This window comes from Cygnus olor, chromosome 1 (assembly GCF_009769625.2).
Source record: "Cygnus olor isolate bCygOlo1 chromosome 1, bCygOlo1.pri.v2, whole genome shotgun sequence".
Classification (NCBI taxonomy): Eukaryota; Metazoa; Chordata; class Aves; order Anseriformes; family Anatidae; genus Cygnus; species Cygnus olor.
The window spans coordinates 115,209,626-115,235,367 of NC_049169.1; the positions used below are offsets into that span (position 1 = coordinate 115,209,626).

The 25,742-nt window shown below is 40.5% G+C and overlaps 1 protein-coding gene across 2 annotated transcripts in view; it reads left to right on the top strand.

The window, feature by feature from the left end:
* Positions 1-25,742, top strand: part of BACE2 (beta-secretase 2) — a 52,297-nt gene that overhangs the window by 5,773 nt on the left and 20,782 nt on the right. For both annotated transcript variants that reach the window (XM_040530074.1, XM_040530084.1), the window contains exons 2-5: positions 15,398-15,486; positions 22,008-22,224; positions 23,797-23,925; positions 25,119-25,253. In XM_040530074.1, coding sequence (XP_040386008.1) covers positions 15,398-15,486; positions 22,008-22,224; positions 23,797-23,925; positions 25,119-25,253 — 570 coding nt within the window. The remainder of the gene's footprint in view (positions 1-15,397; positions 15,487-22,007; positions 22,225-23,796; positions 23,926-25,118; positions 25,254-25,742) is intronic.

A 25,742-nucleotide genomic window follows, 5' to 3' on the forward strand; every position in this document is an offset into this window, starting at 1 on the left:
TTTTTATCTTTGAAATTTTCTCACTTATTGTAGGTGAAGTGAGTGACCTGAAATTTTATCTGGTCATTGTCAAGTGCAACTACCTTTGAAAAATGAAGCTGAGACAGTTACATAGCCCTGTACATGTGCATCTCCAGTGTGAATCAAACGTACCACTCTCCCATTTCTTACTTGCTATAAAATATAGATTTAATCATAATTTATGTAAGTAAGTAAAGGAACTTGTTGCTCCTGTTTCTGACCAGATTAGGATTTGAAATCGTCTTCAAAGTAAATGAGGTAGCATTCAGCTGCCCCAGAAAAAGGAAATGCTTTTTCCTGCCATTGATGGGATTGTCATGCATCTTGCTGCTTTTCAGCCCCATTTTGCTATGTAAATCTGAGCTTGTGAAGCAAATGGTGTACCCGTTCTACAGATACTAGGCTGCTGTTAAGATAAAAAAGTTTTACATTTCAATTTGTATCTGTTGGCTCAGTGCCCTTCAAAGCACTTAAATAGCCCAGGACTGGAATAGATTTTATTTGCAGTATTTTGCACATGAGTTCCCTTAGTTTTAAAATATCATGTTAGCTGACTATCTGTCTTCTTTTCTCTGCATATGTCTACATCACAGTCAAAAAAAATTGGCCAGCTGGACCTCTCACTACTACTGCTTTACAGGGCTGCAGCAGGGGAAAGATGTTCTGGATCTTAGTTTCTATTTTGTAAGAGTCCTTCTTGAGTAGGTAAAGTCTGTGGGGTACAGTGGAGAGGAAATCAGAGGAAAATAAATGAGCTGGAAAAATCTTATACAAGTAAAAATTAGAATTCATGGGATATGATTAATGTGTCATAATTAAAAGGCTCTTTTGAAGAGAATCTGTTAAGACAGTAATTGCACTCTGCAATCCTTGTTCCACTCACCACTGCTTACTAATAATTTTAAATTGTGAAAAGTAAATTATTTGTGGATTTTTGTCGTCTTCGCTCAGCTTGTGTGTACTAAAATTACTTGATTTTATTTAGCTTTATGGTTGGTTTATTTTTGTACTTACTAGCAAAAACTGCTGTTAAGCTAGGTTGCATGTGTTTAGGGAAAATGTTTGTCCAGTTTTAATTTAAAAGAGGAAAGTTATTAATGCTGCAGGAATACTTGGGAAGCTCCTATTTAAAGACATGAATCAATTCCTAGGGATCTCAAACTGCTTGCTAGCATGGCTTTTTCCCATTATTTTTTCTGTTTGTTTGTTTTAGGAAAAAAGACAACTGGGGAGCTAAGAGTAACCTTTGCACTCGAGGGCCAGACCATAAGCCTTCTCTCATTAAAGGCCAGCTCCTGCCATTTGACAGGGAAAAAGCAATTGGACCATTTTGGCAGCTCTCCCTGGGGTGATTCCTTCTGATATTTGTCTGTGGATCTGCCGATGCGAGCGGCCTGGAGGCCGGCACCTCGGGGCCTGCTGCACCAGTGAGGCCTGCGCACGGCCTCACAGCGGGGCCAGGTGAGGGGATTTTCTCCCCGGCCCAGGCTCTTCCAGTTTCTCACTTCACTGCCATAGCAGTCTGCATGCCAGAGAAGATCGGCCATCTGAGGCTTTTATAGTACTGGAAGGGTTACCTACAAAGCTGTGATATGGAAGGGTGGGTCCTGCTCCCCACTCACCCCCCACCCCCCGACATTTTAAATAGTATTAGGGAAGAAAGTGTAAGTTTCAACTGCAGATCTGTTTTTCCAAATTACAACTTTGACTGCAAAATCTTGAGAGAGGGTTTTTTTTTCTTTTTTTTTCCTCTTACTGTTTTCTACATAATTAGAAACGTAACTTCAAAAATTCCACTGTAATCAACCAACTAATACAGAAACTTTGACTGTCAGTGTTTGCAGCTTAAGAAATTGATAGTTGAAACGTCTTTTCAAGACAGAGCATGCTGTACCAGTTTGGAAGGGCTTCAAGGAAGTGTTATCATGCTGCCTAAGCATGATACAGAAAACCCTGTGCCTTCCTCCACTGTGCTGGTTGGTAGATGTCTGCCACAGGTGAGAGGGAAGTGTGAGGCCTGTCAGAAACTGATTCATCAATCCTGCTGATATTTTCCCGTGAATAAAGAGATTTTTATTTATTATTTCATTCATTTTTCTTCTCTGTGACTCTCAGGTTGCAAATAAGAGACAGAGGAGTCCAAAGGTGGTCACACTTTCAAAAAGTCTGAGACATGCTGTAGCAAGAAAACATCTGATGCAGTCACACTGCTTCAGTTTATCTGTCACAGAATAATCTTCCCATTTCTTCGCAGATGCAAAGTCCTTCAGGGAATAGCACTACCATTTCACACAATCCGATATGCCAGATTTTTGCATTTGGACTGGTGAGATAAATAATGTATGAAAAAAAATCGTAAAAGTTCTCAGCAGCTGTAGTCATGAATGCTGGTGCATGTTACATGTTCCAGCTAAAGTTAACTTTCGTTGGCTCGCTGCTTATTGTTTGGTTTAGAGTTGTCTCGGCAAGTGCCCAAATACCAGTGATATCATCTGCACATTTTTATTAAGGTTTGGAAACTTTCTTAATGGTGGGAGTGCCCTGCAGCATTTGCCATTGCCAATACCCAGACTTTTAGAACTCCACTGGCCTGAGCTTCAGCATGGGCAGCAGCGTGACTGCATGCTGCAAGACTTTAGGAAAGCCCTTCCAGGTAGTATGTGAAGTGTAAGAACCTTGGGCTGCTGTAGATCCTGAGAAACCATCATCAGACTGTTTTTTAGATCCTGGCTGAAGCAGAGGGTAGTTTACTTCTACATACAGATTGATATTTGGAGGAAAGAGTAGCAGGAACCTCTCCTCTGCATGAAGCAGCCTCTGTAAACCCAAGAGAATAAAAAAGTCTTTTAACTTCTTGCCCTACAAACTCAACCTGTTATCTGAAAATAAAGCTGTGTTCCTGCACAATTCTGTGTTCTCCTGTTTAATAAAGATTTTTATAGTGGAACTTAGTTAACAATTGTAATGATGTATGAGCCACAGGCGAAGCTAGTTCATTTCCCATAGCTGCTGCCTCCACAGTATTAGCCAGGGTAAAGAGAGTAAAGTGTGCATGTTTGAGAAAGAGAGAGAAAAATAAATGAGTCCAAGAGCATGGGGAGTAGCATGGTGTTTTGTTTTGTTTTTGCAAATAAGAAATCATATCTTATTTCACATGAAAATCAAATCTGCCTTTTAAATTGCCCTGCCAATTTTTAAGTAAAAATGTTAGGATAAATATGAATAAAAAAAGATTGTACTTATTTTTAATAAATCAAACACATTATTGTGACACAGCATAGCAGCTTGTTTGTTTGTTTCCCAATCAAATAGCTATTCCTGGTGTTATGGATCTGAAAGCTGCCTTCTCTGTGTGCCTTTGAACTCCAATGTATGATTCCAAGAAATGCCAATGATGGCAATCAAATTCTACTCTTTGGTAATACCCTAAATAGGTCAGGTGGAATGGGGAGCAGAAGCCTTCCGTCTGTTGCATTCCCTGTATTAATTACAAGGGAAGTTGAAACACTGGAGTTGCATCACTTGTTTGTGCTCGGAGACCTGGGGCTGCCTGTGTACATTCCCATGGCTGCTCAAGACAGCATGGAGCAGCGGGCAGCTGTTTGACCCAACACCTTTCCCCAGAGATGTGGCACAGCTTTTCTAGCAGTGAATGCAATCTGAATAGCCAAATTACAGTCGTGCTTGACATAGCTGGACCTGGTGGTTTATTCTGATCTCTTCCCTCCCTTTCTCCTCTTTCCTGCAGCAGCTGATCCAATCGTGTCCCTTACTATCCACATGGCAGCTACCCAGTAGGTGTGCAAAAGTATGTGATGGTGGCTGTTTTGGGGCAGAAAGGGAGGAATGGAGGTTGGAGCTGCTCTGGCACATGGGGATGAGATAGTTCAAGGGAGTCTAAAGATGTATAAATGCAGGGACCAGTCTCTTCTGCTCCCTAGGTGGAAACACCCCTATACTGCCATGTAAAATACTATAGAAGCTATCCTATGTTAATCAAAATGTAACAGTGCTGCAAGTCCTGTCCTGAAGAACAAGTTGTGGCATTTTTATAGCAGAGGTCATGACTTGAAATATGAGGAGCTGCATAGTTGGTTTTCCAAGGAAGGTGCTGATGTATTTATCTCCCTGAGTCCAACAATCCTGCCTAATCCAGGAATGCCGATGTGTGACCATGGGCTAGTCTGTGGTTTTCTGGCCTCCAGGAGGGAGAGGCTGCTCTCGCAGCCACAAACTCCACTTCAGCAGTGAGGTGGGCATTCTCATGTAGTCATTTCCATTGATTTTCATGTTTTGGGAAGGTTTGTTTCACCATTGAGGTGTATAGATGGAGAAAATCCAATAAAAATTATGCTTATCCACTTTGGTTTCGTTACGATGTTTTAAGAGTATGGATGGAAAATACCATATAAACATTCAATGTCTTGTTTTAAGAAGAGCACTGAAAAATACAAGCGAGATCTTCCTGAAGCCAGTCATTACATGCAACTGGAAGGATGTTACAGTGAGCGGCAGCCCTACAGTGTGGGTACGGCACCTGGATGAGGACAGCCTGCCTGGGGAGAGCAGCTCAGCCTAATGTGTCAGGATTGTCCTTCCTTCACCTTTCCTTCTTGCAACCCTCCAGGCTTTGAAAAACCTTCACTAACAAACACCCGTCTCCACAACTAACATCTTGACAGGGAGGAAAAAACCTGAACACAGTCATGTAGCTGCAGGAGTGAGCTGACAGGGGGAGGAGAGGGAAAAGAGCCTGGCATTTGAGATCAGGCCAAGCATGCAGCATTCTTAAAACACTGAGTTTTTTTCACTGCTATCCTGCAAATGTCTTTTTCTCCTTATCTGTCTCCAAAATCTAGCCTTTTTCAAAGTTCATCTTTGCCTTCAAAAACTCCTTAAGTATTGTGGGAGCAGCTTTGGCGCTTAGTTTCACATCGCTGGTGCGCTATGAAAGCCAGGGCTTTATTTAAATTTGAGATTGAAATTCAGATCTTTGGTGTGAGGGAGACCTTTAAATGGATGAGGACATACAGGAGCGAGACTGAGGCTCCTGAGAGGCTTCTGCCAGCACTGCCCACCGCTGAAATGTAAGGGTACCATAGTGTATTTGACAAAAGGGAGATTTAAAAAAATACAGCAGCACTTGTGAGGATAGAGATACCTCCTAACCTCTCACTCACTGTAGTGTTAAGAATGGATTTCATAAGCTTTGTTGAAGCTTGAAATGCGGCCTTTGATTAGTTATATCATTTCCAACTGGCACGGTAAACATGGATAGTGACTCACGGTGTAGAAGCTTGTACAGCATGAGGAAGGTCATAAAATTAGTGGGGTCAAGCCTTCTTCAGTTTATTTGGTGTAGTGTGATTCTGCGTAAATGCACAAAACTCTTTCAATCTTACAGACACTGCAGTTGGAGGGGTGTTTTTTTTTTGTTTGTTTGTTTTTTAACACAGGGTAGGACTTCTGAAGCTAGGTAGAAAAAAAGGACTAAAAATGCAAGGTGTTTTTCACACAGCAGTTTCTCTGATTCTAATGAACAATAGAGGTAAAGAAAAGGGTGAACCGACAAAATAAATTGGAAGCTAATTTTGGAGAGCAAAAGCCTCAGAAAATTGAAATTCTAAACTGTATGCAGCTTCTAACTATAATAATTCACTGCTTATAATACATTAATGTAGGCTTACTGATTTAATTTCCTTTAAAAAAAAAGAAAAACACAAAGCACAAAACCCTGCTTGGATATCATATTTTGAAAGGTATTATATTGGTATGATGAGTCCCTTTCTCCTGTTTTTTGTTTGTTTGCTTGTTTTTTAAGAAAAAGAATACCTTCTGAAATTGTTTGGCGTAGTACTGTATTTTTAGAAGAATTATGCCCTATGAAATACTGGTAAACAGAACAGACATAGCAGACACTTAACCTAAGACACTTGAGGTGGATGTGTTGTTTATTTTATTATTTTTTTTTCCAGTAAGATGGTTGTAAGTTTTACAGAAAAAGTTTAGCTTCAGGTCAACTGAAACAATTTGACAGTGTTTTCTTTTACTTAAGGAATGAAGTGTGGTTAAGCACGTGGGTACAAGTGCGTAGAGGCTTACTGAGGAGGAGCTGGCTGGGGACAGTGAAACCCTTTATGGCTGGCGGGTGTTCCTGTATTGTGAAACACAGCTGTGCGCTCCTTCCCCCATCTCCATCACTCTGCTATTTACTGGGGAGCTATAAACTGCCCTTTTCCCCAAGTCCACCTACAGCGCACACAGCTCCATGAACTAGTCATCTGGGTGGCCATTGCTCCAAGGAGCTCAAAATCTTGCCCAGGAGGTCTCCTCTACCTTGGCTGTGTTTGGTGGTTTCAGAGCAAGAACAGGGTTCAGGTTGAGAGGGTGACAGTGAAATCTGTCACGGCATTCACAAGCGTATCTCCAAGAGTCAGGCTGGTGGTAGAGAGAGGCCACAGGCATTTCTCCTAATGTGTGTTGTTTTAATGTGTGTTGTTTTTTTTTGTTGTTTGTTTGTTTGCTTGTTTTTTTAGCTGTTGGATTTATAAATTAATAGCTGTCTCTCCAACACCTTGACCATTTTGGTCACTGGGGAAGGAGGAGTGAGCTCTGGATGAGATGCTTTCTAATTCAGATGTTGCACAGAGATTAGACGTAGTCCATCTGAGTGGGCACTGAGATTCCTTGCGAGCCTTGCAGTTAGATGGGAGAGTTGGTCCCAGTGGTGTTCAGCCTATCTCCCTTGTCTCTCAGTGCTGTACTGTAATTAGTGGAAAATTGATGGATTTCCATCTACTAACAGGTGGAAACTTGCTTTTGGTTTAATCAGGGTTTTGTGTATACGTATGTGTAAATGCCTGATGTTTTCTGCTTTCATTCTTAAATATCAGGGTGTGTTTGTGTTTTTTTTTAATCTTCCATTTACGTAAGCACATAGTAATCTTTGAATTCACAAACATGCTTACTATAAATATAGAAAAAATATATTTTTTCCTCACTGAAATTTGTGAGCACATTGATGTCTTACTGCTGTTAGTAAGAGCTAGCTGTCTCCTACTTCACTTTAGAAGTTCATGCATTGCTGGCTAAAATGGGAAAGGCTGGTGAAGAGACAATGAGCTCGTGTAACCATACGTCTGTTAAAAGATTATCACAGTTTTCCACAACCTTGCAAACTAGTCTGAGCCTACCAATGTCTATTTACAGATTTTCGTAGACTGCTAGATGATTGTTATTAATGAACTTTCTCTAACTAGTCCAGATTTTCCTTAAAACACAATGTCTAGAACAGGGCATGCCTTCAGTTGAGGCATAAATGTTTAAGGTGAGTGAGGGGGTTGCTTCACACACTTAAATTCTTTGTCAGCTATTGGGTGTCCAAGTCAGTGATATGGGAGGGGGACTTATATCCGGAAAAAAAAAAAAAAAAAAGAGAGAGAGAGAAAAATAAGGTTAACCTTTTCTGAAAAGGCAGTAAGACAAAATAGCTACGATTCACACAGCTCTAAGATAAACAAGTAATAGCTCATGTTCAACAGCGAAGCATGTTCATATAGCATGAATAGGATGGATGTGTTGTATGATAAATCTAGACACAGCAAATAAATTTCAGCTTGAAAAATAAGATACCACATGAGACAGCATGTGCAGCTAGAATGTTAATGTTTAGGAAAGTGAAGGAACTGGTGAAAAGGAGAGTGCAGAAATGAAGAATAGATATTTCGCTTTTTTACCAGGATTGATTGGGTGACTTTTTTTTTTTTTTTTTTGGTCTTTAAACCATAATAGCCTTCCCTTATTGTCAAAATGATAATATATATAAAGCACTTCCTGTAATATTTCTCTTCAAAATGACTATTCATCAGTCCCAGAGTCAGACGCTCATATTTCAACTCACAATTTAGTTTAGCAAGTTTATACTTCAGAGCAATCAGTCATCTTTAGCATTTGTGTTTTTAATACAAATCTCATCTACAGAAACACACAGTGCTCTTAAGCAGGAAAAGATTGGCTAATCCTGATAGTATGTTTCATCTTCTGACAAAGAAAGAGATTATTGCTTTTCAGAGAGAAAAAAAAATGGTGTTTTTCCCAGTCCAGCAGTTCAGTTCAGACCATGAAAAGACTGAGGGCAGAAGACTCTCAGTCTTCTGTTAGCCCAATGCGGGTGTGACAGTGCCCAGTGACAGATGAGTGTTTCAGGGGCTTGGTGGGGGAGAGTGAAGGTAAGGGTAGTATAAATAGGGGACCAAATCATGGTCCTGAACTGGATATGTGGTGAGGGGAATGACAGCAAATGCCAAACAAGCGCTGGTGGCTTAATCTAGTGCAGCCCTGAAGAGCCTCCATTTACAATTTGTTCTTCAGTTTACTACATAACGTACGTTATATACCACGCTTTCTCTGACAAACTTCCTGCAATTGCCAGAGAAGGAATAATCTTTAGTAACTTGCTTGACTTTCTGGTTTGGCCAAGATTTCGAGCTGCAATAGATCACCTTCCCCTGTGTCCTAAGCATGACGTTGCAGTGAAACGCGGGCACCACCTGCTTAGCAAACTGCATTAGAAAATCATTAATCTTTGTTCCATTTTTTTATTTGTACTGCCTCTCATATCTCATCTGAATAGTTAAACCTTTCTTATGAAAACAGGAGGATTTCTGGGGGGGTGGTAGCAAAGAATTTGTCTGTTGTCTCCTGTGAGGTGACACCCCCCACCCCCCTCAAGGCACCACATGGAAATTCTCCTCCCAGATCCAGTGTAACGTGGGCTTCCTGCTTCCTCCTCCTCCTCGAAGGTGAAGTGTGTTATGGTCCAAGCTGCAGGGAGTTGCTTGGCTCTGGGTACGGTGCTTTTCCAACAACATCAATGGCCGAGCTGTCAGTCAGACAGCAGAGTAGTTTTCTGGATTCCTCTGCTCAGCACTGGTGAGACCACACCTGTAGTACTGGGTCCAGTCCTGGGCCCCCCAGTAGCAGAGAGAGAGACAGGCTGGAGAGAGTCCAACAGAGGGTCACCAAGATGATGAAGGCACTGGAGCACCTCTCCTGTTGAGGAGAGGCTGAGAGAGCTGGGGCTGTTCAGCCTGGAGAAGGGAAGGCTCAGGGGAATCTCATCAATGTCCATAAATATCTGAAGGGAGGGTGCAAAGAGGATGGTTTCAGTGGTGCCCAGTGCCATGAAAAGAGGCAGTGGGCACAAAGTGGAGCCCAGGAGGCTCCCTCTGAGCCCCGGGCAGCCCTTCTGTGCTGTGCAGGTGAGGAGCCCTGGCACAGGCTGCCCAGAGAGCTGCGGGGTCTCCTCCTTGGGGATCTCCAAAAGCGGCCTGGGCCTGGGCCTGGGCAGCCTGCTCTGGGTGGCCCTGCTTGGGCAGGGCTTGGAGCAGGTGGCCTCCAGGGGTCCCTTCCCACCTCACACATCCTGTGATCCTGTGAAGTGCTGCAGAGTAACAAGGACTGGGCTGCTCCGGTCCAGGAACTGCTCTTGAGACTGCTAAAATCAGAGAATCCTGTCCCTGCTCCAGTGTTCAGCAGCAGTTTGCCAGTATTTCGTATGGACTGACAAACTTACCCCTTTTTTGTTTCAGTCTTGCCTGTGCAGCAAAATATACATCATTCTACAAGCAGAAGTGTTTTCATCATTGAGGATTTTTCAGTCTACGTGCAGCTTTGCAGGCCCCTTCATCTAGACATGCTTCCAAAGGTTCCCCTAACTCATGTTTTAATTAGATTTTATTTCCATATCTTAAAAAGAAGAGATGAAGAATCTGCATTAAACCTTGGTCTTCTGAATTAGTTTACTAGAAAGTAGACTGTAAACGCTAATTCCAGATAACACTGAAAGTAGTGTACAGTAACTGCTTAAAAAGGCGCTTTATATTATAACATTATTAATTTGTAGAAACCTATTGCTGAAATAATCTGACTGACAGTCTGTGCCAATAATAACACATAATAACTGTGGGCAAACACAGCATATAGTTGCTAGAGTGTTTTCTGTTTTGCATGATGGTTGTAAGCAATTCTTGCCAGATGGGCTGATAATGTAATTAGGAATCGTTGTGTTAAATGAGGCAATTTTTAAATTGGCAACTAATTTTCCTATCTATTAACCGGCTTAAAAAAGAAGAGCTGTTACCCAAATGATTTCTAGCTGCTAATCCCTAACAAGAAACGTAGCACTTCTTTGCACTTTTTTTTTAAGCACCATCTAGCAAATTATTTCCTGTAGGGTCTAATATGTATGGGACAAAATAAGAAAGGGAGTTAAGAAATGTTGCAAGTTATGAGGTTTTTAGATGGAGTGGACTTGTGCTAAGCCAGTACATCATGATATGTGGCAGCAGCTCATGAGCCAGTAATGGGATGCTTCCTATTTATAGTCTCTAAATGTAGAAAAAAACACATTTTTACTTTGTGTTGGTTCACTGTGTGGCATACTCCATCAAGCAGAGTAGGACTATAAGCCCTATTTTAAGCGTGTGCGTGGGAGAAATCAAGAAAGCACAGCAGGACAAGATTTTGAACGGCATATGAATGTTACTAGCGTGGAACGGTCGCACTTTACTGGGGAAGGGAGAGAGGGGAATAGAAAGGGAGGGCATTGGGTCAAGTTAAAATCGCAGGGAAGGCACGTTCATTTGTAGTTTTCATTGTGATCACTTACGCATCCAGCTTCATTGGACCTGCTGGCTTACGTGATGGAAGCTATCAATTGCCTAACATCAAGATTTTGACTGAGCCCCAGAGTAAACATACAACTGAATGAGATTCATTATTTACAGGTCTAACTCTGCAGATCTTATTCTGTTCTTTATTCCCCCATGCATCAGCTGAAGCAGGGATGAAGATCCAAATGCATTTTTGCAGTCTGGTTCGTTTTGTTCAGTGATGAATCTTCATTGCTTGACCTAAAAGAATGAGGCCCATTAACTCGAAAAACTATAGTGGATTTTTCCACAGGCCCCTCTTTTAATGGGGATGAAGATTATCACTGTCTTAGTGTGGGTTACCTGGGGAATTACATCAAAACAACAGCGCAACAGGGCTGCATGCAAGCCCTGGGATTCCACGCCAGGCAAAGTCTGTGTATGCTAAGCCACACAGGGAGCTGCTTCAAAGAAACACATTATGCACTTGCAGCCTGTGGGATTGGTTTTGTATGTTTTTATGAACATTACAAAAAACGTCTGACCTCAGACTAAAACAGGAAAGAGAAACTTCGCCGAGTCTGAGTACGGTGTAGGTCAGAACAGAGGTAAGGTTTGTCCCTGCTAGAGGACAAGGAAGTCACTTTCTGAATACATGGTGCATTTTGCAAACTGCACATTACTGCTCACTGATGCAGTTAAAGTAGGGATAGATAACGCCTAGTGTTGATGACGTTGCATTGACATCACTTGTGGTAAGAGGAAGGGCAGTTACCTGAACCACAGACAGAAGAAGCTTTGTTGAGTGAAAAAAGATGATAGATCAATAGAAAAATTTTACTGATATCAAAATACAACAATATTCAGCAGTGGAAAGAATAAAAAAATTAAAGACATAGTAGTAAGTTAAATTATTGAAGCAGGAGAATATACAGTAAGTGCTATTTGATGCTGATGCTAAATCAAATACTGGAAAGCTTGAGGGATCCTTGAAGTATTGACAATGTATTTGACTACCAGATGAAATGAATCATTACAACTGTTTTATTTTTTCAGTGTCTCCACCAATTGGAGTAGAAAACAACATATAAGATGCATGGCCCAAGGAGACTTCTGCTTCTCTGTCAATGCATTTCAATGTTCACAACTTTCAGTAAACAGCTTTTGATTTGAGCACAACTTAATGGCATACAGATAGGGTGCCAGATTTCCTCTGTAACTTTGTCATGGCTGAGGTGGTTGTTACCGTCATGGTCACTCTATACCCAGGAATCTTTTTTAATCTCTCATTAATAACCATACTATTTCTGTTCAGGAAATGCATCCAGCAAAATAATCTCCCAGTATGGTATGAGATGCAGGTTTCACATGCTACAGCTGTGGTAAAAGTGACCTTTGGGGTGGAAAAGGGCTTTTATATCTGCTGTATAGATCTGAAATTGAACTTGGAAATGACCAAAAAAAAAAAAAAAAAAAAAACAAACATGTAGGCTTTCCTTTTGTGCCTCACAGTGTGAAAGGAAAGGAGTCTTTCGACTAGCACATGATCAGTCAGCAGCCTTTGGGCAATTTCTCCTTCATGGCCTCATTCAGATGTGCCTCTCTGATCTTGGCTTTTGCCAAACCTGACTTCACCTGACACTTTCTGACAAAACACGTCGATCACTAAATAATCAGCTCTAAGTGACAGGACACGATTCTTTCGAGGTGGCTGTCATAAATCCAGTGGACCTGCTTTGCCAGTGAGGAGAGCAATGGTTCATGGTCTCTGGTGCTTTGCCAGGAGGCTGTTGAAGAGGATGCTACCACCACTGGTGGCTCTCCCTCAACATCAGTAACTTCCTGCTACAGAAAGGTGAAGGTACAGAGAAGTATGACCCCTCTCCAGCTCAACGCATTGAGGTGGCGTTGAGTGGGTGGTGAAGTGCGGCGACTGGGGAACGAGCGTGCTGCGCGTTCACCTCCATCTCCTGGGGACTGGGCAGGGCTGACCTCTGGAGACGGGGCAGGGCAGGCAGCCCTGAACCACGAGGCCTCCAGCTGTCACCCCGTGACTTACCAGAGCTGGTCTGGAAGCTGCCCAGCAGCCCAGTTAAACTGGCAGAGAATTGGCACAGAATAAAGTAGGCTCCGGCAGTGACAACATGAAAGTGGATCTTAGTGAGACGTGGAGGCACTAAAGAAAATTCAGACCCAAAGGGCCGCAGGCAGAGAAAGAGCGCCCAGTCAGTTATACCCACCCCAAAATGATCTGCTAATCACTGGCTCTATTGTGAGGGCCACAATAAATCTGTGTCTACCCTGGCCGCCTGCATCTCATTATGCGCAAACATGCAGATCGGGAATGTCAGCCTCAATAGCGATCTGTCGTGTGAGCGTGGCTGCGGCCGAGTGGGCTGGGACCTGCATGGTTAGCTGCCTTTGTGTTTTCCCCTTTTTTTGGAGGGGGGAGATACCAGTTTTCTTTTGGAAATGTTGATTTGCTCCATCCTGTGGGCAGTAAACTTGCCCTTTTCTTCAGTGATTTCTGAATTCTGTGATAGTAACATTTTATTCAAGGTGTGGGGGTAAAATATCTTTTATATAAGTCATAGTTAGTGGTTGGGCTTTTTTTATTATTTTTTATTTTTTTTTATTTCCCCAGTCCTCCTCCATGTACAGTGTCATACATACTACTGAAGTTAGGGTAACACCTACATCTATTTATCCAGTTGATGTATAGCGCCCATTACTCAAACATCACAGACTGCCTTGGAAATGCTAATTAATTTAAGCCCTGCAGCACTCCTTGGAGGCAACTTTTGTTGGTCCTGATAGATGCACACATTGTAGCTGCTCTTTGTTATTTATTTTTAATACAATTTCTATCCAAGAGAGGGAAAAAAAGAGAGGGAAAAAAGAAAAAGAAAAAAAAAAAAAAAAGAACAGTTCTTACTTTGTTAGGTGTTTGACAGAATGTTAGATTTTAATCTCGGTGAAACAAAGTAGGAAGCAAACTTTGGATTTTATTGCAAGTCATGTCTCAGAGGTTCTTAGTTTCCTTTAAAGCCTCAGCTCCTAGAGCCAGGTGAACTTGGATATGTCCTTTTCTTTTTAAAAGTCTGTCTAGCTTGTCTGTTTGCAAAATAAATTTTAATGTATTGTTTTCACTTAATCTAAAATCTGAGATGCAGTGAGGCAAGTAAATAACTTGACTGAAGTTGTGGTTTTGTTTATGTTTAGTCTTAAAATTTTTTCATGATTAGGATTGGGAATACCAATGACAGAGTTCATGCAGTTCAAAAGAGAGTCCCACAGATTACTAGTTGTTTTTGTGGCTTTTTTGTTTGTTTGTTTGTTTTTTGTTGTTTTTTTTAGAGGTCCTCAGTCCCATGTTATATTTACTAGGTAAAACAGGGGCAAGCTTCTTCCTCCCCCTCCATGAGCAAACCAAAAATGTTTTTAAACATCAGCTCACACTTTTTTTTTTTGCCTGTGCTCAGTCTAAAAGAATTTATTTATTCATTTATTTATTTATTTATTTTCTATTAAAAAGAATTCAGCATATCTTCTCCAAGTGCTTTATCCTCTGTCTTTACACTCCTTTCTGAACTCAATTCTGTTTCTCCATTTCCTTTGTCAACTTAAGCTCATTTCCCCCATCTTTCTCTCTTACAATCCAGCAAATTGAAAAGGGCAATCACCCTTTTCTAGTATCTGCTCCTCCCATCTCTTTTCAAGTAGCTGTCTGATAAGACAGATTACTAATGTTTTTTGCAACTGTAGGTAAGGAGCCTGATCTGATTTGTAGTACAGCCACATGGGTACTAGTACTTGTGCCAAGAAGCCATGGGAAACATCCAGCCAAGAGCAGGAAAAAAGCGTGACCACCACTTTTGGTAGTGACTGACTTAAATTGTCATTTAATGACACTCCCAAGCTGTAGTTTCAACGTCGCTGAAAGAGGTGATCCTGCATCTCAGCTCATTCCCACGCTGTGACCTGCTTCATGCTAGCACAAGTGTTCATACAACTGTGGTGAACCTGACTGGTCACCTGAGCCAAATGGGGAAAGGGAAGGTCTCGTTTTTTTCTGTGTGGTTTTGTCAGGCAATTTTTGGCCTCAGTCATTCTCCCAATTAATTGAACAAGTGGTCCCCCTCTTAGGCTGCCTTCCAATCAGTGCTTTTCACTGTGTCTGTAAGTCTGCCATCCTCCTGTTCCCAGGCAGTGAAGACTGTAATAGGTTGCCACTGCTCAGAAGGAGTTGCACCTTCTCCCAGTGCTTTCTAAGCTTCATGTTTCTGTTTCATGTTTCTGCTTCTTTCTACTCAGACTGGCACTCAGCCCTCTACCTAGAAACCTCATCAGCCCTAAGGCAGCAGTGCTTTAAAGAGGGCAAAAAACAGCATGTGTCCCTGACAAGGCAGGTTGCTGAGACACAAGGACTGGGCCAAAAAGGAATTTGAGATGGTCATGAATTCATCTGCTGAATAAATATGGGTTTGGCGGATATTCCCCTCCCGTGACCCTGACTATTTTAAAGCATTTCATTATAATCAGCTGGGGCTAGAGGGGCCACAGCAGCATGTCTTTCCCAAAAGTGACATTTTGCATTTATTTTTCAGGACAACTGTCATCTTCATTTTTAAACTAAAGGTAGCTTAGACAAAAAAACTTTAATGATTTTTTTTGTTTGTTTAGTTGAATATGAAAAACACCTCTCCTTTCTTCTGTTTCGGCAGTTAAATATTCTGGTTGACACTGGAAGCAGTAATTTTGCTGTAGCAGGTGTGCCTGATCCTGATGTCACCTCCTACTTCAATACAGAGCTGTAAGTACCTGTTCTGCACGCCTCGGTGGGATAGGATGTCTTTGAGATTCTGACTCCTCCATGCCATAGAGGATGATCAGGCAGTTAGTTCATGGGGCTTCTCTGACATCCCATGACAGTGGGGTGTTGTGCTGCCTGAACCAGAAGGTTGGCTCTTCCTGATGCAGAGGCCAGACTAATACTACAAACGGTCTCACTGATAACAGCAAGACTGAGATCTGAGCCCAATACTGATTAGAGCTGGGGAAAAAAGAAGAAGATCACAGGGTAAAAACCGTTTCTAAAATCACACCAACTTCAGCCAATTTCTTATCCGAATAGTCTTGGAAGGAATTAGAAATGGGAATTAGAAATAGGAATTAGAAATTTTCCTTTTCTTAAACAAAACAAAACAAAACAAACAAACAAACAAACAAACAAAAAAAAAAAAACGGTAATTGTATCTGCTACTTAACATTTCATCCAACACAAAACTTGATTAGTCAAAAACTAATTTGTTATTTAGTTTGGGCAAGGGCCTCAGTCAGTCAGTGGTTGGGACAGACCCTGTGCTGAACTGGGTTGTTTATAAGATACAACTTGGAGATTTTGGTGCCCGTTATGCACAAAATTTGCTGTTTAGCAAGAGCTGACATTAGTCACAGCCAAGCACAGCTTTGTCTGAATCACTTTTCCTCCTTGCTTCCTTCCCTTCTGCCCGTCTCTAGTTTAAATTATTTCAGGTAAATTTCTACAAAACAGTGTCTATCTTTAGCTGAAGAATATGGTTTAAATTACTTAGAGGACAGGGAGGCAGGAGAACATCACCTCTTCTTGTATTTTAACATGGGGTATTGTTTTCTTCCGATAAGATGCACTGGTAATGGAGGCAAAGTCAGTATTTCCATGCTGCCTAGTACAATAGCCTTACCTCCTGTCACATATTCAGCTGTTAATGGAGATACTTCACATTGGTCTGAAAAGTCCAGAATTTGCACCTGAGAGCTATTTCTGCACTAGTGCAGAATTTTGCTTGCCAGCTGTCCCCTTCCATAGGTAGTGGCTACAATTATAAGGAAACTTACTTGTCAGGAATTAAAAGCACAAGTATTTCCTTCTCCCTTTTCTCTTCAGTGACGTTACTTTGGAAGGGCAAGGCCTCTCATAAGAACCACACACTGTCACAAACAGTAACAGCAACAGACGCTCTGTGTTGAGAAAGGCTGTGAAATCACTTGAAGGTTACAGCCTCTTATCAGTGTTCTCTGTGTATATTCTGTTTTCAGAACTTTGGTACAAAATTAATAATGAAACCTTGAAAATTAGTCCCTGCAGAGTTAAGGGTGCTTTATCAAATGATTCAAACTCAAGTAATAATAGAAGAGAGCAATTGCAATAGCAGTTCCTGGTTTAGTTTGGATTGATGGAGAACGGGAGTATGTTCAGAATAAAGTGCAGGTATTAGCATGCTTGAACCTGGCTACATCATGCTTTTTTAATTTCAAATAGTTTAAGCATAAATATCATCTGGGGGGCATCTTGGCCCTATTGAAATCAGTGAGACATTTAAATGCTGTTTGGAAGAAAATTCTGTAGGTCACCTAGTACTGGTGCTGGGCTGTCATTAGATTGGGTCAGCCATGGCTGAGTCCAGCCAAGTCTTGTAAGCCTCTGAGGGTGGAGAATCCATGAACTCTGGGCAGTGTGTTTCAGTGGTGGGCCACGCTCTCCAGGGGAGGAAATTACTACCTAATATCCAAACTGAACCTCAAAAAATGTTACTCAAGGAGTGATAACCCTTGCATGATTGTTTGACAAAGAAGGTTGTCTGTGTCATTTTAGTAGCTGTCTTTCAAGTCAGTGTAAGCTGCTATGAATTCTCCTTTTAGTCTCATTTACAAAACAGGCCCAGGTCCCTGCAACCACTCCTCACAGCTCCTGTGTTTGAGGTCCCTGGCCTATTTGGTAGCCCTCTGCCAGTCCCTCTTCTGTTTCTCTCTGTCCCAGTTGAACTGGGTTCCCACAGCTGGCCACAGTATTCCAGGTGTGGAATGCCAGCTATGCTCCTTAATGCAGTGCCTGAGAGTGCCATGATATGTCTGTGAAATTGCTCACTGAGTATCCCTTTGTACTTTTTTGCCCTTCATGTGCTTAGGAATGGATTGCAGGAGGTGGTTTCTGTGGCTCTTCCTGAGCTGAGGTGAAGCCAATGGGCCTATAGTGCCTTGGGCCCTGCTGCTTTCTCTTCTTGAGACTGGCCTTATGACAGTCTTTTCCCTGTAGTCACAATTTTGCACAGATGGTAGGCGGGGGCCTTGCTATTACATCAGCCAGATCTGAAAAATGACCTAAGAGTGACCTTTATCTGTGTGTAAGTGAAACAAATAGTCTATGTGCACTTTTGTTCCATGGTATCTCGGTCACTTTAAAATTAAATAAAGACGTCACCTCTCATCTGGTAATTATTCCTGCAGTTTTTCCCTTTATCATCAAGAAGTACTTCCATATCAAAGTCATAAACTGCAAATTGAAGACAAGGGGAGTGAAGGGTTAGTAATTTGTTAAGTTAATAAAACTACTGGGACTGAGTTAGATGTGTGCTTATTAGAATATTAATATTGTGTTGGAGAAACACAGTGATGGGTCTGAATTTCCTGATTGCCAAGATCTCAGTTTAATTTTATTCAAATTCTCAAAATATAAAGTTAAACGTGATTATTTTTGGACTGAAATTGGGAGGGTGTGTAGAAAAGTTGTTGTCTTTGTTTTAGAGTCTCTAAGAACATGGCATGTGTGTTTTTCAGGACAACCCTCCTTGAGCAGTTTTGGAACTAATTTGTTAAATCATGTTATGTGTCACATTTTGATATTATATAATTGCATTATTCAGTTATCTGGCGTTTTATGTACAAAATAAATAGAGCTATTCTCATGAACTCTTTCATGACTGGTTTTTGAGTGGCTCTTACAAAATTCTGCTGTGAAAAGTTCTGAGTCTGCTGTGATGATCATGTTTTATAAGTCACCAAGTTATGTAAGGTTTTGGGCAACAGCCTGATTTGTCCTCCTAAACTGAAAAAAGCAGTCACAGTATTTGTTTCTCATGCTGTTCAAAATAATAAGTAGATTTTGTTGAATATGCTGCTTATGATAAAAGAGCTACTTAAATTTATAAAGGGATTTTCACACTTGAAACTAAATCAGTGTTGGCGTGGTATGTGAAAGAGTGACATACTCAGGCTGTCAGTATTCAGCAGTAGTATCTAGTAATAGTATCCAGTCTTATTTCAGTGTGAGTATTGCTGCCTCACGGTATGAAGTTTCAAGAGCAAAGTACTCGAGAGATGATCATTTGATGAGGTAGGGGGGGTAAGAAAATCATGAGCAATAAATTGAGATAATACAATAAAGTACATACCATTTAGCAAAACAAAGTTTCTGCTTTGTAGCATGATCCTGTGCGTTTGGTTGTGTATGCTGTAAGTTTTATGGTTTGGGGTAAATTATAAACTTGTTCCAGAACCCCTACAAATTAGATGGGACTTGTTGGTTAAAAAACAGTAATTTAGGTTGTGAAATATTCTTTAGACAACTAGGTTGGTTGTTGGGTTTTCACTTTTGCTTTGCCTTAAAGTCATTGGCCCTAAATCACTTGTTTTGTGCCACGTATCACTAGAGAGGGGATCAAAATTTCTGTTCAGATTTTTTGGTCCTTTGCTTCTTTCCATCCATTCTTTTCCATTGCTGTCTGTAGAGATGTTGATTGGGTGCTTAGGAAAAAGTGAGTGGGTAAACAAGAAAACCTGAAGTCCTGGTTTATTGCAGACTGGCAATGGGAGAGCATGGAATGAAGAAGGAGTTGCATGTCTGGTGAGGTCAGTGTTAAGCAGGGCTTTCTGCCTAGTGGTTTTGCTGTTGCCTTGTCAAGCATCCTTCAAATATAGAATGACATCAGAAATAATATTTTGGCTATGTTTTGTCCAGTGATATAGGCTGGAAATGACGAGCAACTCTGCACGAGGAAATCAACTCCTTGCTAGTTTTCTCAGATAAGGCTGGAGAGCTATTCAAGGTCTGAGAACCATTTTTCTGTTTGCTGCTTTGGAAAGAAGATGATAACTGCTAAGGAGAGGGAGAAGGAAGTGGTGGTACCACAGCACTATCATCTAATAGACCTTTTTCCTTTCCTCTGGCAAAGGTACACTCTGTCCTACTGGAAGAGTTGAATTTTTTATATTTGTATCATAGCCAAAATGGTTTGTTTGGAATTTCTTATGTCGTGTGTTTGTCTCAAAACACTCTGCCTGTAAATTAAAACAACTCTCTCATTTTGACCTCTAAAGACGTTCCCTTCTTTTGGAGCAGTGAGATGGAAAAACATGGGCTGATTACAGTCAATAAGATGGAGCAGGAAATGTTTTTGCAGAACAGAATACAATTACTGCCACAAGGACTGCATGAGATCCCTCCCTAGGACAGTAGGAATTTTGCTCCTTGAAGTAAATAATAAGGCCTCCTCTCCAATATGACATTTGTGTGCTTTACAAGTGAGATGAGCATCCTCATACCCATTTCTACAGGTAGGGAGGCACAGAGGAAGTGACTTGTCCTGCCTTTCCACAGAAAAGTTCACCAGCAATACATGATCCCAGTCTTTCTGTATCCTGTTCCAGAGTGCAATCCATGAGTGATTCTTCTTGCCTCCTACCTGAGGGAAGAAGACTTATGTGCTCCTACTGTTGCTGGTCATATGTACAGTCTGTATTTGCAGATGTTCTCCTGGTACTTACCTTTCTCTCCAGTTTTAGATGATTCCTCTTCAGTTGCACAGCCATACACTTTTCTACATGAACAGCCCTGTATTTTTCCTTCCTTTTTCTATTCCTTTGGTTTCTTTTATGTCACTAGTTGTTTGGACTCTTTTTTGATTTATAAAATGTACTTCTGGTATCACAGTGGTGCTCTGAAGACCATGACTGAGCAGAGACGTCCCTTTGTCTAAATGTCGCAGAAATGCAAAATTACATATAAAGTTAAAACAGCAGTAACAGTGACCGGATACAGGCAGTAAGTACCAGAATCTCAGGTACATTTGTGCATTTTGATGTATAATCAGCATGGCCTATTGCCTGATTTATTTCTGCTGTCTTGGATGTTACAAGACACTGGGTCCTGAAGACCCTTGAAGGGCTAGGCATTGGGAGTATCAAGAACTAGTCGGGTTTAGAGTCTGGCCTCTTACTCCTTCTCCCTTCTCCCTTAGATAGGAAGAGAATCACTTGCATGGTCCATACGGTCAAATCGCTCCACAAGATGAGATGTGTGCTCAAACAGGTTAGGAGTAGTCCATGTAGCCATCTGAAGAGTGTTCCCCATAGCAGGCAAAATCAAACCAGCTTTCTTCTGGCTAGCTCAGGTAGGGGTGGCTGTGAAGCTATCTGTGGATGAGCGGGCTCCGAGTCGGCTCTTGTCAGCAAGCTCCCATCTCCTGCGCTCCGGCCACAGACTTCACAGCTTCACGGCTGCTTCTGTCGGAGCAGCTGCTAGATTAAAGCTGGGTGGATAAAGCTGTCTGCACTTGATAAATCACCTGCACTTTCTATTGTGTTACACACATGTACTTTTTTAAAATTTACTTTTAAAAAGTCTGTCAAGCTAAAAGTCTGTTCAGATGAAGCAAGCATGGTCATTTGTCTCTCTAGAAGGAGAAACTGCATGCCAAAGAATGGGACCAAAATAGATTGTAAGGGATCTAGGACTTCTGTAGCTCTATGGCAGTGATGCAGATGGAAGGTGATGGCTGTGTTTATACTATAGAATTTTAAAATGAAAAAATCTCATGGTGTTTTCTATAATGCTTTTGTTAAACCTTCTAAACAGGATTCTTTTTCTTTGCTCCTTTGCTTTTGCTATCTTTGTCTAGAAGGAACTCCTTCCTTTCCTCCTATAAGTTAGTGAATCATTTGTTAGTTATATCCAAATCCACTTACTTCCTTATAGGCAGGCCAGACTGCAAATTTAGACAACCTGTGTCTTACTGCTATTGCTCACCGTAATATTCTATTTTACCCAAAATGGAATTTTAATACTATTAATGAGGTAGTAGTCTACAGCTATTCAGTTAGCTTGGCTTTTCAATATTGGGTTTGAATTCAGCAGCTTTTTATTTCCTAGCACCACTTAATATGTTCCATCCCTAGTTAAAGAGTATTGCTCCTATTGTGATGGACCAGTCTGAGTCAGGGACACATTGCACTGGATGGCATAATATCTTAGATTAAAAACAAAAACAAAAAAACACATTGTGAAAAACTGAGTCATTGATGGCTTCAGGATAAAAAACAGGAGCTCAAGGTTTTTTATTATTATTATTATCACATGGTACTGCTTTTACAATATGACCCTGTTCTGTAAGGATATGTGATCAACTTTGCAGACTTCACTATTTTTCCTCTCTGGGAAAAAATAATATTGGATGGTATTTTGTTGTCTTGCATTGTAAATAAACAGCTCATGCATAAGTATATCTTATCCTTTTAAAGGTCAAGCACATACAAATCTCAAGGGATCGATGTCACAGTTAAGTACAGTCAAGGAAGCTGGACTGGAGTGCTGGGTACAGATGTCATTACTATCCCTAAAGGAATTGATGGCAGCTACACCATCAATATTGCAACCATTCTTGAATCGGAGAATTTCTTCTTACCAGGGGTTCAATGGCATGGGATTCTTGGTCTTGCCTATGACACCTTAGCCAAGGTAAATGATCCTTTCTCCTGCTTTTATCTTTCGCAATGATGATAAATAGAAATCTAAATATTAAAGTATAGAGGGTAGGTGATCTGTCAGCACAAAGTTCCTCCCTTCCAACCACTCATTCCTAAGGATATTTTGCATTTGTTAAATTCCAGAGAGAACAAATTGGGTTGTGATGGTACCGCAGTCTCATATGAGGATTTAGTCTTTTCTGGTGATAAAGGCTTCAATTTTAGCTCATCTGGAATGAATAAGCTTTTACAGAGCTTGTAGTACCAAAGGATGGGAGTAAAGGTTATAAGGCTTCTGGTATATGTGTGGAAAGCATTTATTAGGGCTCTAATAATGTCCTTCAAGACTTGTCAATGGACTGATGAACTTTCTTGGCAAAGCCCTTGGCAGCTTGTTCTAAGACATTCTCCATTCATCAAGTAAAGGTTGAGATGGAGGGCATATGTGGGTAATTTCAGAACAAATATTAGCTACCTTGTTTTTATGAACATAAAACCAAACACATCCTGTTCTTATGGAGGTAAGAAATTCAGGTAGAAATTTAAATTAGAACCTAAAAATTATAGATTAAAATTTGTAAGCCTATAATCTAAAACTGAAAACGTGATTGTAATGCTACATAGTCATAGCTTCCAACCTACACAGAACTGTCTGAGAAATTCACAAACCAAGATGTATCCATTTAGAACAAATGATTCAATACTGTCTGCCAACTCTGGAATTAAAAAGCTTTATTCAAGAGCTGTGTGATCATTGTATTGACTTCTGCCTTAGTTGCTGTCATGCTCTGTCAACAGACAGACAGGGAGGAGCTGCTTCTCAGACTCTGCTTTGGGCAAATAGTGCATTCAGGGTATTTATTTTTCCCTTCTTCCAAATACTTAAATGTTAGCTTCTGAGGCTGCTCTATGCTCTGTGTAGTAAGAGCACTTGGCACCTTGCAAACTAACCAGTGGCCCTGCCTCTCATCAGAAGTACCCACACAGAAATCTGAATTACAGTGAAATTGCAATACTCCAATAAATGCAAAGGTAGGCATGGTATACAGTGTAGGAAATAACCTGTTAGCCAGTAATCAGTTGAACTTAGACAGAAAGTTCTTTAAAAGAAAGAAGAGGAAATAAGAGCATTGAATTCAAAATTCATTAGAATTAAACTGTGTTTAAAAACTAAGCATGGGAGGTGGGAAGGGCATGTCATATTTGACTCTTCTAATAACCCAAAGCGTCTTCCAAGCAGAAAGTATCATTGAGAGTTTCTGCCTGAAAACTAAAACTAGTATTTGAATTTGAAAACTGCAGTTCAAAAATACTCTCATGCTTTAGGGATTTCTATGACAATGGTCAAGAGTAAAAATGCCTTTAAGAATAACAGAAGAGAAATGACAGGTGTTGTTTTTATAATGACTTATTATATAGGATTTTCATCATTTGGTTGTCAGAAATTCAATTTACTTGCTAAAAGTAGTCTTATTTGAATGACTTGCTCATTTCTCCAAGGAAACTTTATAATGAATACTTCTGCAATTTTTTTAATTTTTTTATTTTTCTCTTCACCTTCAAGCCTTCAAGTTCTGTGGAGACGTTCTTTGATTCTCTTGTGAGGCAGGCAAAAATCCCCAACATTTTCTCCTTGCAGATGTGTGGTGCTGGACTGCCTGTTTCTGGAAGTGGTACCAACGGAGGTAGTCTTGTGGGTATCTGTCAATCTGAGAGGGAAGATGTATTTTTGTTAAACTCTCTCCCTCTTTCTATGACTATCTTATTTCTTCCAAATTTAGTAGTTAAATATATGAAATGTTTTACATTTTTTTAAGGCAAAGTTAAGCGTTTAGGCAAAATTTAAAGTGTCTGTTTTCATTCCCCATTCTTTTTTTCTCTCTCAAGTTTGAGTAAACTTCGGCATTTGGAGTTTCGTTTCAATAAAGAAAAAATAAATTTCATGGCGCACCTCCTTACCTATTGTGTTTCCCTTACCCAACTACTAAGCTTGTTCAAATTTATCAAAATGCATAGTACTTTTTTATATGATGTGAAAAGGGGGAGAGGAATCAAGGCTGTTTGTCTTTTTTTGTAGACAACACAGCAAAGGAAAAAACTGAGGACCAGATCTTTCTCTTGTTATTAATCAGGGAAGTCTTTCCACCCATTTTAGTGGTTCCAGGAATTGGCTATTATTTATGTGAGATCATTATTTGGAATAACTCTTCATGAATTATGCTGAAATAAACATATCAGCAAAGGAATTAATCACTAATAGTTATTTTGCTGTAAATTCACATACTGTTGTAAATGTTAATACATTTGAGATAGATGAAGCCCAAGAGAGAACTTTCTTATGTTAGTTCAGTTCAAAGTTTGATGGTCTGGTATGCTCCCAGAGAGCTTCAATGAAAGTCCTGACAGAAGCTAATTGTGGTAGCCACAACATGATGGTCACATTTCATTTTGCCTGTGCATATGAAAAATGAAATGTTGATAAGCAGCATTAAGGCTGTTTTGACCTGATAAAGTGAATTTATGATGTGCAAGTTTCCAATTCTGTCCTGGTTTCATACATTGCCTAACTCAAACCACCAAAGATATGGTTTTGATTTGAAACACTAGAGCTTTCATGAGAAAATCTGTGAGAGTTTGCAGAAGATGCTGGAAATTTGGCCCAGCATTGGAACAGTGGTTTACTGAAGCAAAATCTTCTTAATTTCTAGTTGTTTCAAACTGTTCTGTGATTGGTAAAGAATTTGTTAGCAAAATCCACAGAAATTGTGCTAAATTAAGATTTTGATGTGCTATCACAATGAAACGTTCCCCTTTTTACCTGTACTTGCCCCAGAACTAAACATCCAAGATTTTAAAGCATGTGAATTCTTTCCTCTTTTCCCTCAGGTTCTAGGTGGCATTGAACCAAGTCTCTACAGGGGTGATATATGGTACACACCTATCAAAGAGGAGTGGTATTATCAGGTTGAAATTCTCAAGCTGGAGGTTGGAGGACAGAATCTGGAACTGGACTGCAGAGAGGTATTTGCAATAGATTGTTTCTGTCTATATAAAACAGATTTATTTAAGAAAAGCACCTAATTGATCATTTTTGTCCTTGCAGGCAGATGTATATTTCAGTCTCCTCTTAGAATTAAGTCTGTATAGTAACTTTGAAAAGAAATGAACAAGCCATGTGAAATATAATGTATACATGCTAAAATTGCTTCAGAGGACTTCAGAGTTGTGGATAGTATTTTCAGTAAACTAGGGACCAATCTATGATCATTAAGTGAACAATCCACTGAAAATATAGCTGCTGCAGTTTGCTCAGCCCCTTGACTTGTTTCAGTTGTATCTAAACACTGAAGGTTGTGCATTGATTCAAGGAGACAACTGTCTTTAAACAACTACAGGTTTCCTGTTATGCAGTAAAATCAAACCAAAGCATTTAAAAACAGTTCTGGTCAAACAAAGAAAAGGGAAGATTTTGGAATGAGCCCTGTGGAGGTATCTAAGCACATAATTCAT